Below are 14,070 nucleotides of genomic sequence, written 5' to 3' on the forward strand. Positions count from 1 at the left end.
TATACATGAAAAGAAAAATTGGTCAAAGTACAGAGAGCTGAGAAGTAAATCCTAGTATAGGCAAAAAATATTATTTTTGGGAGATCATTTTACCAGGCAATATGGAAAAGGTGAAACTTGATAAAGTAACATTAAATTGATGAGCTCTCTATTTCAAGTAAAATACTAATGGGCTCCACTTTCCCAATGTGTAAAAAGAAATCACAGATTAAATGAATGAGCATAAATAAATAAATAAGCATTAAAAACCACTGGAAAATGGTATAAAGTATAGAATTAGTACCTCAGTTACAAAAGCAAAAAAAAAAAAAAAAAAAAAAAAAAAGAAAACCAGGAAGTGTTCCTGGGTGGCTCAGTCTGCTAAGTGTCTGCCTTTGCTTGGCTAGGGTCATGATCTCAGGGTCCTGGGCTCCCTGTTCAGTGGGGAGTCTGCTTCTCCTTCTCCCTCTACCCTTCCCCTCCATTTATGTTCTGTCACTTGCTCTCTCTTTCAAGTAAATAAATAAATCTTTTTTAAAAAATTAAATAAGATAATAAATAAAAAAGAAAACCAAAAATTAAAAAGGAAAAAGAAACGCCTTTCATGTCGCAAATATTTACATCTTTCACATGCTACCCGCTGAGATAAGAATAGCCTAAAGAGAGGGAACTCAGCAGGCCCTGAGGACAGAAATCTAAACTGTTGCCCTGTTGGATTTTGAGCTTGCTTGGGGCCTATGACCCTTTTTTCCTCCTTATATCTCCCTTTTGAAATGGAAATATCTATCCTGTGTCTGTCCCATCAGTTACATCTTAGAAGTAGATAGCTCGTTTCCTGGTTTCACAGGTCCACAGATGGAGAAGCATTTTGCCCTGAAATGAACAATTCTATGAGTCTCATCCATAGCTAATTAAGATAATTTAGATGATGAGATTTGGGGCTTTTTGACCTGAGGACATTTAGGTCATTGGAGTTGTCAAAATGGGTCAAAACTCTTGTAGATATCGGGATCAGGTGAATATATTTTGTACATGGGAGGGACATGAATGTGGAGGCGGGGCAGAGACAGACTGTTATGGGTTGAATTGTGTCCCCAAAAAAGATATGTCTTAACCCACAGTACCTCAGAAAGTGATATTATCTGAGAACAGGGTCTCTGCAGGTGGAATTAGTTCAGATGAGGTCATGCAAGAGTAGGGTAGGCCATTGATCCAATATAACAAGTGTCCTTATAAGAAGAAAGAAATCTGGACATAGACATGGAAGGAAGATGGCCATATATTTTTATTTATTTTTTTAAAGATTTTTAGTTATTTATTTGACAGAGATCACAAGTAGGCAGAGAGGCAGACAGAGAGAGAGAGAGGAGGAAGCAGGCTCCCCATCAAGCAGAGAGCCCAATTCAGGACTCGATCCCAGGACCCTGAGATCATGACCTGAGACGAAGGCAGAGGCTTAAACCCACTGAGCCACCCAGGCACCCAAAGATGGCCATATAAACATAGCAGCAGAGGTTATACTAATGCTACTACAAGCCAAGAACACTTGAGGCTACCAGAAGCTGAAAGAGGCAAGGAAGAATCCTCCCCTAAAGGCTTTGGAAAGAGAATTCTCTTGCTAAGACCAATGCACTCTTTTTGGACTTCTACCCTCCAAAACTGTGAGACAATAAATTTCAGTTGTGTTAAGCCACACAGATGTGATGCTTTATTACAGCAGCCCTGGGAAACTAATATGGCAGACCAGTGAATGGCCACCCACTTTTCTCCTTCCATGTTCCAAACCAACTGAGATAAGATACAAGAAATCAAGCAGATGTAGATGAAACCATAAGCTTTATTGTGATTATTATAGTTGGAGAGTAAGTCTTAAATCTTTGACCAAAATGAGCCTGCTGATACCTCCTTCCATGAATTAAACTTATCTACCTAGTTGCAAATAAATGATAGATCTCCAGGTGCTGGAACCAGACAATTCTCAGAATCTGGGGTCATAAAGATGAACAGTTCTGAAAAAAGAACCCAGGAAGGATAAAATCACCAAGGAGATAAATCTCTGCTTCTCAAATGGGGAATTTTAAGTAAGGAGCGCTGAGACACACTAGAAGCCACTCTTAAAGCTGAAACTCCTACTTCAGACCATGGTAGAAACATGGGACAGGAGGGAGATTGGCTCCACCTAATACATGTAATAATGCCTACAACACGGGGGTCAAAAGAAAATAGAACATGAAAATTATATGTGCACTAAATGGAAAAGCATAAAACACAAGTCATGCCATCAGTCTTACCAAAAGAGAAAGTATAAAGAGAGAAAAGATGGGCATTCAGTACCAAATCCTGAAGAATTCCATCCACCCCACAGTACTAAGGTAAGCTCTCTGCTTTTCAGTCTTGTAACATGTAGAAGAGAAATAATAGTATCCAACTTGTAGGGTTGTTGCTAGAAGAAGTACTTAACAGAATGCAAGGTACATGTCAGTACTTCATAAATTCTGTTCTTATGAAAAATACACAAAAGTAATCATGGTTATGTGAGACTGATATGATGAATGATATTTATTCCCTCTTACTAAGTATTATTCTTGTGTAATTTTTAAATGGCTAATTAATATGAGAAATTTTTCTTTTCTTTTTAATTCAGATGGCTGGTAGTATGCTTTTACAATATTTACTCTTCAGCACTATCTCGGAAGTGATCTGTGCATGCATAACTATCAGATGGATTTCAGTAGCATTAAATCATCCAAAATACAATGAAAAGAGTGAGTAATTTTGCTTCTGGAGGGCTGATCGGGATAGAACAGCTTCTGTTAAGAACCCCCTCTTCCAGGAAACATCAAAATCCTAGAGGAGAACACAGGCAGTAACCTCTTTGCCATCATTGTAGCAATTTCTTACTAGATATGTCTCCTGAGGAAAGAGAAACAAAAGCAAAAAATAAACTATTGGGACTTCATCAAGATAAAAAGCTTCTGCACAGAGAAGAAACAATCAATACAACTAAAAGGTAACCTATGGAATGGGAGAAGATGTTTGCAAGCAACATACCTGATAAAGGGTTTGTATCTAAAACATATAAAAACTTATAAAACTCAACACCCAAAAAACAAAAAATCTAGTTAAAAAACGGACAGAAGACATGAATAGATATTTTTCCAAAGACATACAGATGGCCAACAGACACATGAAAAGATGCTCAACATCACTGATTATCAGGGAAATACAAATCCAAACCACAATGAGATAGTACCTTAGACCAGTCAGAATGGCTAAAATTAACAACACAGGAAACAACAGATATTGGCAAGGATGCAGAGAAAGGGGAACACTCTTACACTGTTGGGAGGAATGCAAACTGGCTCATCCACTCTGGAAAACAGTATGGAGTTTCCTCTAAAAGTTAAAAATGGAACTACCCTATGATCCAGCAGCTGCTCTACTAGGAATTTACCCAAAGGATACAAAAGTATTGATTTGAAGGGATACATGCCTCCTGGTGTCTTTCAGATTTGCGTCACCCAGGAGATTAATAAAGGAAATACATAGACTGAAGAGGTTTCACGGGTCATACTAGTAATATGGGGGCACCAAATGCTATAGACTCTGAAGTGCAAATTTAGTTATAAATTTTTGTTTCCAAAGTTTGAGATCTTCATATCCCTTCAGATAATAAAGATTTTAGAGGACCCTGAAGAGATTACTTCTGGAATAGAAACATAAGGCTCTCTAAAAATCTATTCCTCCATTAAATATATATGAGAACACTGGCAAAATTTGCCAAAATTAACATTTCATAACTCTGGAAATTACTCAAAAATTTGCAACAACTCAGGGAGCATTCATGCAGGAAAAAATGGCTGACTCTTGGTAAGAACAGTGAGTTTTGCGATTATAATTTGCCCTGTTCCCATCCATCTCCACAGCAGCTTTTAAATGAAATAAACTTGCAACCACAGTACCTGTGAGAAACACCACCCTAACACCACAAGAGGAGGAAACCTGAGATTGGAGTTCCCCAAAAAAGCCCCATTCCCAGAACATTGTTATTGATTTGTCTGGCAGCTCCCTGGAAATGTCCAATGGCAAGGCCCTCCTTATTGACTTCAGAGCTCAGTAACCGTGAAAAGTTTTTCTGGGATGTTTGTCAGAACAATCAATAGCATTTAACATTGCCTTTGTCTAAAGTCTTGATAACAGTTGGGGAAAACAGGAGATTTACCAAAAAACTTAATAGAAAAAATGAGGAGTAAGAAGTCCACTGGAGACTATGGCAGTACCCAGAAATAAAGAAGGCCATGTGCATATGCAGAGATGTGTGCCTGCCAAAGAAAGACCTATCAATAATCTAATCTCCCACCTCTGGTTGACCTGAAGCTGTCTCCCAGTAGTAAGTGATAGCTAAGGTAGAGTTTCAACCTATCTTCCAAGGCTTTAAAGACTTACTCTAACATACACACACACACACACACACACACACACACAGCTTCTCAGCTAAGACTGAGAGATTTCTTGGTTTAAAACAATTAAGGAAATTATTTTAAATATGCAGTTTTTAACAAAAGAAATAATGAGATATGCAAAGAAACAGAAAGATGTGACCTAAACACTGGGTGGGGGTCGGGGGGGGATAAAAGTTGCATCAAATAAAGCCTAGGTATCGAACTTACTGGGCAGGGGGGACTTTAAATCAGCTATTGTAAGTAAACTCAAAGAACTGAAGAAAACATGTCTAAAAGATCTAAAGGAAAATATGAGAGCAATGTTTCATGAGAAGGAATATAAATAAAGACATAGAAACTATTAAAAAGAATCAAGTAGAAATTCCAAAGCAGAAAAATACATAATAATTAAAACGATAATATCGCTCAAGGAGCTCAACAGAATATTTGATTTGACAGAAGAAATGATCCACAAGCTTAAAGATAGTCAATTGATAGGTCAAAATGCCAAAAGGCAAAGACTAAGAGAAAGTCTTGAAATCAGCCAAAAACAAGGAATTCATCTTGAAAAGGTAATCTTCAGTAAAATTCCTCATCAGAAACCATGGAGGCCAGAAGACAGCAAGTGGGATGACATCTTCAGAGCACTGAAAGAAAAATACCATCAACCAAGAATTGTATAGAATATTATAACAATATTAATAATAAGATAATATTGACAAATTAAAAAATAATTCAAAATAATAAAATAAAAATGTAAAGTGGTATAAAAGAAAAATAATTAAATAAAATGGCATGAAAGAAAACATTCGTGTAACATAAACAAGAGCAATACTGGACAACAGAATAACAAAGACATACCATATAGAAAACTGCAAAATAACAGAGGTAAACCCTATCTTATTTGTAACTACATTAAATGTATATGGATTGGACACTAATCACAAGGCAGAGATTGGCAAAATGGATTTTTAAAATGTATTCGAATTAAATGCTGTATACAAGAGACACACCTTAGATTCAAAGACACAAATAGGTTGAACATAAGTATGGAAAAATACATGCTATATAAACAGAAACGAAAAGAGAGGTGGAACAACTATAATAATGTCAGACAAAACAGACATGACAAAAGTTGTTACTAGACACGAAGGACATTCTTATAATGATTTTTTTTTAAGTTCTGTCCACCAGGAATACATAGCAATTGTAAGCTAATATGCACTAACAAGAGTCCTGAAATACATGAAGCAAAAACTGACAGATTTGACAGGGGAAACACAAAATTTTAAAAACAACAGTTGGCAACTTCAATACCCCGTATTCAATAATTTACAGGAATTGTGCAAAAGGCTATAGGAGAAACTGAATGACACTATTAACCAACTAGACCTAATAGATGTCTGTACAACATTCCACCCAATAACACAGAGCACATGTTCTTTTCAGGTGCACATAGATTATTCTCCAGGATAGACCATATTTTAGGTTGTAAAACAAGTCTCAATGAATTAGAAGAATGGAAATCATACAAAATATTATTATAATGGAATTAAATCAGAAATCAATAAAAGAAGGAAGTTTTAAAATGTCACCAATATGTGGAAATGAAACAACACATTCCTCAATTACCAAAAGGTCAAAGAAGAAATCAAAAGGAAAAATAGAAAACATTTTGAGATGAATAAAACAAATACCAAAGGGGCACATGCACTCAAGATGTTTATAGCAGCAATGTCCACAATAGCCAAACTATGAAAAGAACCTAGATGTCCATCAACAGATGAATGGATAAAGAAGCTGTGAGATATATATATATGTATATATACATGTATACACACACACACACAGGAATACTATGCAGCCATCAAAATAAATCTTGCCATTTGCAACAATGTGGATGGAACCAGAGGGTATTATTTTAGCAAAATAAGCCAATCAGAGAAAGACAATTATCATATGATCTCTCTGATAATGAGGAATTTGAGAGGCAGGGCGGAGAGTTGTGCAGGGTAGGGAAGGAAAAAGTGAAACAAATGGGATCAAGAGGGAGACAAACCATAAGAAACCCTTAATATCACAAAACAAACTGAGGGTTACTGGGGGGTGGGGAAGGTAGGGATAGGGTGGCTGGATTATGGACATTGGGGAGGGTATGTGCTACGGTGAGTGCTGTGAGTGTTGTGTAGGCCTGATGATTCACAGACCTGTACCCCTGGGGCAAATAATACATTATATGTTAATTAAAAAAATATACAACATACCATACTTATTTGATGTATCTAAAGTACTGCTTAGAGGGAAATCTATAACTATAAATACTATATTTTTAAAAAGGATAAAAGTCTCAACTCGAAAACCTAACTTTCCACCTATGGAAACTAGAATGGGGTTGGGGAGATAAGTAAAATAAGTGAAGGGCATGAAAGAATGCAGCTATCATGACAAGCCCTGAGTAATATACAGAATTGTTGAATCACTATATTGTACACTTGAAACTAATATAACACTATGTTAACTATATTGGAATTAAAATTAAATCTTATAAATATTTAAAAACTAAACTAGAAGAGAAGAGAAAACTAAACCCAAAGTGAGAGGAAGAATGGAAATAATCAAGACTGTGATGGAAAAATGAAATAAAGAATATCACAATGACAGAGAAAAACAATTAAAACAAAAGTTGACTCTTTCAAAAGACTCCTATCAAAAGACAAATCTTTAGCTATGCTCAGAAAAGAAAAAAGAGATTTGAAATCAGTTACTGTGGGGTGCCTGAGTGGCTCAGTTGGTTAAGCGACTGCCTTCCGCTCAGGTGATGAACCTGGAGTCCTGGGATAGAGTCCCGCATCAGGGTCTCTGCTCAGCAGAGAGTCTGCTTCTCCCTCTGACCCTCCCCTTCTCATGCTTTCTCTCTCACTCTCAGTCTCTCTCTCTCAAATAAATAAATAAAATCTTTTTTTAAAAAAAGAATTCAGTTACTGAAATCATAAATGAAAGGAGGGATATGACTAACAACCTTACAGAAATAAAACAGACTAAAAGAGGATACTGTGTATAATGATACACCAACAGTTAAACTACATGAAATGGACAAATTCCTACAAACATACAAACTACTGAAACTGTGTCAAGAGGTAATAAAATCTGGCCTCATCAAATGAGTTTGGAAGATTACCTTCCATTTCTATTTTTTGAAACATCTTCAGTAGAATAGGTATTAATTCTTCTTTAAATGTTTGGTAGAATTCTTCCGGGAAGATATCTGACTCTGAACTCTTGTTTTTGGGGATGTTTTTGATTATTGCTTCATTTTCCTTGCTGGTTATTGGTCTGAACCCAAAACCAAAGACCCCATCAAAACGGAGAATTACAGACCAATATCCCTGATGAACATGGATGCCAAAATACTCACCAAGATACTAGCCAATAAGATACAACATTACATTAAAAAGATTATTCACCACGACCAGGTGGGATTTATTCCTGGGATACAAGTGTTGCTCAACATTTGCAAATCAATCAATGTTATAGATCACATTAATGAAAGAAAGACAACAACCATATGATCCTCAACTGATGCAGAAAAAGCATTTGACAAAATATAACATCCTTTCTTGATTAAAACTCTTTAAAGTATAGGCATAGAGGGAACATACTTCGATATCATAAAAGCCATCTACAAAAGCCCACAGTGATATCACTCTCAATAGAGAAAAACTGAGAGCTTCTCCCTTAACGTCAGGAACATGACAAGGATGCCCACTGTCACCACTATTGTTCAACATAGTACTAGAAGTCCTAGCCTCAGCAAGCAGACAACAAAAAGAAATAAAAGGCATTCACATTGGCAAAAAAAAAGTAGTCAAATTCTCACTCTTTGCAGATGACATGATACTTAATACAAAAAACCCAAAAGACTCCACCCCAAAATTGCTAGAACTCATTCAGTAATTCAGCAACATGGCAGGATACAAAATCAATGCACAGAAATCAGTTGCATTTCTATACATTAACAATGTGACTAAAGAAAGAGAAATTAAGGAATTAATCAAATTGCACCAAAAACCATAAGATACCTAGGAATAAACCTAACCAAAGAGGTAAAGGATCTGTAGTCTACAAACTACAGAACACTATGAAAGAAAATTAGGAAGACACAAAGAGAAGGAAAAACATTCCATGTTCATGGATTGGAATCACAAACATTGTTAAAATGTCTATGCTGCCCAGAGCAATCTACACATTCAGTGCAATCCCTATCAAAATACCATCAACACTTTTCACAGAGCTGGAACAAATAATCCTGAAATTTGTATGGAACCAGAAAAAAAAAAAACAAAAACGAATAGCCAAGGGAATGTTGAAAAAGAAAACCAAAGCTGGGGGCATCACAGTGTCTGACTTCAAGTTGTATTACCAAGCTGTAATTATCAAGACAGTATGGTACTGGCACAAAAACAGACACATAGATCAATGGAACAGAATAGAGAGCCCAGAAGTGACCCCTCAACTCTGTGGCCAACTAATCTTCAATAAAGCATGAAAGAACATCCAATGGAAAAAAAGACACTCTCTTTAATAAATAGTACTGGGAAAATTGGACAACCACATGTAGAAGAATGAGACTGGACTGTTCTCATACACCATACACAAAAATAAACTCAAAATGGATGAGAGATCTAAATGTGAGACAGAGAGCAACCTCTTCCACATTGGCTGCAGCAACTTCTTGCAAGATATGTCTCTAAAGGCAAGGAAAACAAAACAAAAATGAACTATTGGGACTTCATCAAGATAAAAAGCTTCTGCACAACAAAGGAAACAACAAAACTAAAAGGCAACCTACAGAATGGGAGAAAGATATTTGCACATGACAAAGGACTGGTATCCAAGATCTATAAAGAACTTCTCAAACTCAACACCCAAAAAAACAAATAATCCAGTCAAGAAGTAAACAGAAGAAATAAGCAGACACTTCTCCAAAGAAAGACATACAAATGGCCAACAGACGCATGATAAAATGCTCAACATCACTCAGCATCAGGGAAACAGAAATCAAAACCACTTGATATACCACCTTACACCAGTTGGAACGGCTAAAATTAACAAGACAGGAACAGCAAATGTTGGTGAGAAAGTGGAGAAAGTAAACCTCTTACACTATTGGTGGGAACGCTTACACCATTGGTGGGAATGAAAGCTGGTACATCCACTCTGGAAAACAGTAGAGAGGTTCCTCAAGAAGCTAAAAACAGAGCTACCCTCTGACCCAGCAATTGCACTATTGGGTATTTACCACAAAGATACAGATGTAATGAAAAGAAGGGGCATGGGCGTCCCAATGTTCATAGCAGCAATGTCCACAATAGCCAAACTGTGGGAGGAGCCAAGATGTCCTTCAACAGATGAATGGATAAAGAAGATGTGGTTCATATATACAATGGAATATTACTCAGCCATCAGAAAAAATGAATACCTACCATTTATATCAACATGGATGGAACTGGAGGAGATTATGCTGAGCAAGATAAGTCAATCAGAGAAAGACAATTATCATATGGTTTCACTCATGTGTGGAAGATAAGTAGTAGAGCAGGGGATCACAAGGGAAGGGAGGGAAAACTGAATGGGAAGAAATCAAAGAGGGAGCCAAACCATGAAAGACTCTTGACACCAGGAAACAAAACAGAGGGTTGTGGAAAGGGAGGTAGGTGGGGGAATGGGGTAACTGGGTGATGGACATTAAGGAGAGCACCTGATGTGACGAGCACTGGGTGTTATACCCAACTAATGAATCATTGAATACTACACCAAAATCTAATGATGTGCTATATGTGGGTTAATTGAATTTGAACTTTTAAAAAAAGTTAATAAAAATCTGAATAGATTCATCACAAGAGTCTGAGTTAATAACCAAAAAATTTCTTGTAAAGAAAAGCCCAGTCCCAGGTGGTTACATTGTAAATTCTACTAAATTGTTTTTAAGAGAGAGAATGTGTTCACATGCCTGCAAGTGGGGTGGGGTGTGGGAAAGGGCAGAGGGAAGGGAGAGAGAGAATCTTAAGCAGTCTCCATCCTCAGTGCAGAGCCCGACATGGAGCTCAGTCTCACAACCCTGAGATCTTGACCTGAGCCAAAACCAAGAGCCGGATGCTTAATTGACTGAGCCACCTAGGCACCCCTATACTAAGTATTTGAAGAATTAACACTGATCTTTTACAAATTGTTCCAGAAGAGAAGAGGAGAGAATACTTCCTAACTCATTCTATGAGGCTAATATTACTCTGATACCAAAAATAGACAAATACATCAAACAAAAGGAGAGTATATGATGTACTGCATGGTGTCTAACATAACATAATTTTTTTTAAAAAAAGAGAAGGGTGTAGACCAGGTTCCATTATGAGTATAAATGTGTATACCTCAAAGAAAAAAATGCTAACAAATGGATTCCAGCAACATAACAAAAGCATCATGCATCATGACTAATTAGGATTTATCTTAAGAATTCAGAGCTGGTTGAACATGAAAATCAAATGTAATATATGCTAAGAAACACCCTGTTGATAAAATAAGAGACCAAAAAAACCCACATGACTATCTCAATAGGCATAGAAAAAGCATATAACAAAATCCAACACCCTTTCATGATTTAAAAAAAAAAATCAACAAACTAGGAATAGAAGGGAATTTCCTCAACCTGAAAAGGAGCATTTAGTTGTGGGGGGGAAAAATCCACAATTAACACCATACTTGATGGAGGGATACCGAATCCTTTTGCTCTAAGTTCTGGAACAAGACAAAGATGTCTGCTTTTGCCTTTTATACTTAACATTGTATTGGAGGTTCTAACCAGGTAAAGTAGGCAATAAAAAGAACTGAAAGTATCTAGTTTGGTTGGTCAAGGAAAAAGTAAAACTAACTCTCTTTGTTGCTAATATGATCTTGTATATATAAAATGCTGAGAAATCCACACACAAAGAAAAATCTAGTAGAACTAATAAACAAGTTCAACAAGTTGGTAGGCTATAAGATTGCTGTATAAGAAAATCAGTTATTGGGGTGCCTGGGTGGCTCAGTGGGTTAAAGCCTCTGCCTTTGGCTCAGGTCATGATCCCATGGTCCTGGGATCCAGCCCTGCATCTGGCTCTCTGCTCAGCAGGGAGCCTGCTTCCCCCTCTCTCTCTCTGCCTGCCTCTCCACCTACTTGTGATCTCTGTCTGTCAAATAAGTAAATAAAAAAAATCTTAAGGAAATCAGTTATCATTTCTATATATGAAAGCATAATTACAATAACATCAAAAAATAAAATGCTTATATAATTTATATTCAGGAATAAACTTAAGAAGAGGAGTGTAGGGGCACCTGGGTGGCTCAGTGGGTTAAGCCTCTGCCTTCGGCTCAGGTCGTGATCCCAGGGTCCTAGGATCAAGCCCCGCTTCAGGCTTTCTGCTCAGCGGGGAGCCTGCTTCCCCCCGCCTCTCTCGCTGCCTGCCTCTCTGCCTACTTGTGATCTCTGTCTGTCAGATTAATAAATAAAAAAATCTAAAAAAAAAAAAAATTAAATTAAAAAAAGAAGAGGAGTGTAAGACCTGTCCAGCACAAACTAGAACACATTATATAAGAAATTAAAGGTTTAAACAAATGGGAAAATCCCATATTCATGGATGAGAAGATTTAATATTAAGATGGCAATACTCCCCAAATTAAATCTGTAATTCAAAATCCCTACCAAATTCTCAGCTGATTTTTATAAGCTTATCTTAATATTCATATGAAAATGGAAAGAACACAAAATAGCCAAACTAATCTTTAAAAAAGAAAACAAACCTCTACACACATATTAAAAAAACCAAAATCTGGAACACTGACAACACCAAATACTGGTGGGAATATGGAGTGACAGCAACTCTCACACATTGCTTTACTAGGAATGAAAAATGGTACAACCACTTTGGAAGGCCGTGTTTTTGATGGTTTCTTACAAAACTAAACATACCACCACACACTCTAGCCATTATGTCCCTTGGTGTTTATCCAAAAAAGTTGAAAACTATGTTCACACAAAACCCTGCACACAGATGTTTACAGAAATTTTATTCATAATTGACAAAACTTAGAAGCAAGAAAAGTGTCCCATCAGTAGGTGAATGGAAAAATAAACTGGTTCATCCAGACAATGAAATAAAATTCAGGGCTAACAATAAATCAGCTATCAAACCATGAAGAGACATGGAGAAACTTCAAATGCATAATACTAAGTGGAAGAAACCAATTTGAAAATTATACATACTGTATGATTCCAACTATACAACATCTGGAAAAGGCAAAACTATGGATATGTTTACTTTCTATGGAGTAAAAAGATGAGCGGTTGCCAAGGAGCAGGGGACATAAACCAACAAAGCACAGAGATTTTTAGTGTGGTGAAAATGCTCTGTATATTTTAATGATGGATATATGTCATTATACATTTGTCCAAACCATAGAATATTCAACACCAAGTGTTAATCCTAACGTAAACTATGCGCTTTGCGTGATTATGATTATATTATCAATGCTGATTAATCCTTGATAACAAATGTACCATTCTGGTGACTTATGTCAATAATGTGTGAGGACAAGGGATATGTGGGAAATCTCTGTACCGTCTTCTCAATTTTGTTGCAAACCTAAAACTGCTCTACAAAAAAAGGGGAAAAAAGGAAAATAAAGTTGGAATACTCATGCTTCTTAATTTCAAAAGTTATTACAAAGCTCTAGTAATCAAGACATTGTGGTACTGTCATAAGGATAGAAGTAAAAATCAGTGCAGTAGAATCAAGAGTCCAGAAATATATCCTGAATAAATCTGAAAAGGAAATTACAAAAACAATTCCACTTACAGTATCATCAGAAATAATAAAATACTTGGGAATTAACTTAATCAAGTAGGTGAAAGATTTATACAATGAAAACTAAAGAAAAAAACTACTGAAAAAATTTAAAAAGACATAAGTAAATGGAAATATATCCCATATTCATGATGGGAAGAATTAATGTTATTAAGTGTCAATGGTACTCAAAGCAATCTATAGATTCAATGCAATCCCTATCAAAACCTCAATGCCGTTTATGCAGAAATAGAAAAACCTATCCTAAAATTCATATGGAATCCCAAGTGAGCCCAAAAAAACAAAACAACCTTAAAACAGAAGAACTGAATCGTGGAACACTATATCAAAAACTAATGATGTACTGTATGGTGACTAACATAACATAATTTTTTTAAAAAGAACAAAGCTGGAAGACTAACACTTCCTCATTTCAAAACTTACTACAAAGCTACAATGATAAAAACAATGTAAGTTTAGTCTTTTCAACAGATAGTACTAGGAAAACTGGGTCTCCACAAGCAAGAGAATGAATTTGGATTCCCTACCTCACACCATATTCAAAAATTAACACAAACTGGATCAAAGGCATAGTTGTAAGACCTAAAATAATAAATCTCTTAGAAGAAAACATAGGGCAAAATTCCATGACATTGGATTTGGCAACGATTTTTTGGATATGATGCCAAAAGCACAGGCAACATAAGTAAAAACAGACAAATTGGACTTCATGAAAATTAAAAATTTTGTGCATCAAAACACAATACCCACAG

At 36.2% G+C, this 14,070-nt stretch overlaps 1 protein-coding gene across 2 annotated transcripts in view; it reads left to right on the top strand.

Annotated features, from left to right (window-relative positions):
* Window positions 1-14,070, top strand: part of LOC116880194 (membrane-spanning 4-domains subfamily A member 12-like) — a 47,672-nt gene that overhangs the window by 27,895 nt on the left and 5,707 nt on the right. For both annotated transcript variants that reach the window (XM_032879056.1, XM_032879057.1), the window contains one exon: window positions 2,624-2,744. In XM_032879056.1, the coding sequence (XP_032734947.1) occupies window positions 2,624-2,744 (121 nt within the window). The remainder of the gene's footprint in view (window positions 1-2,623; window positions 2,745-14,070) is intronic.

This window comes from Lontra canadensis, unplaced genomic scaffold (assembly GCF_010015895.1).
Source record: "Lontra canadensis isolate GAN:19392208 unplaced genomic scaffold, GSC_riverotter_1.0 scaffold66, whole genome shotgun sequence".
Lineage (NCBI taxonomy): Eukaryota > Metazoa > Chordata > Mammalia > Carnivora > Mustelidae > Lontra > Lontra canadensis.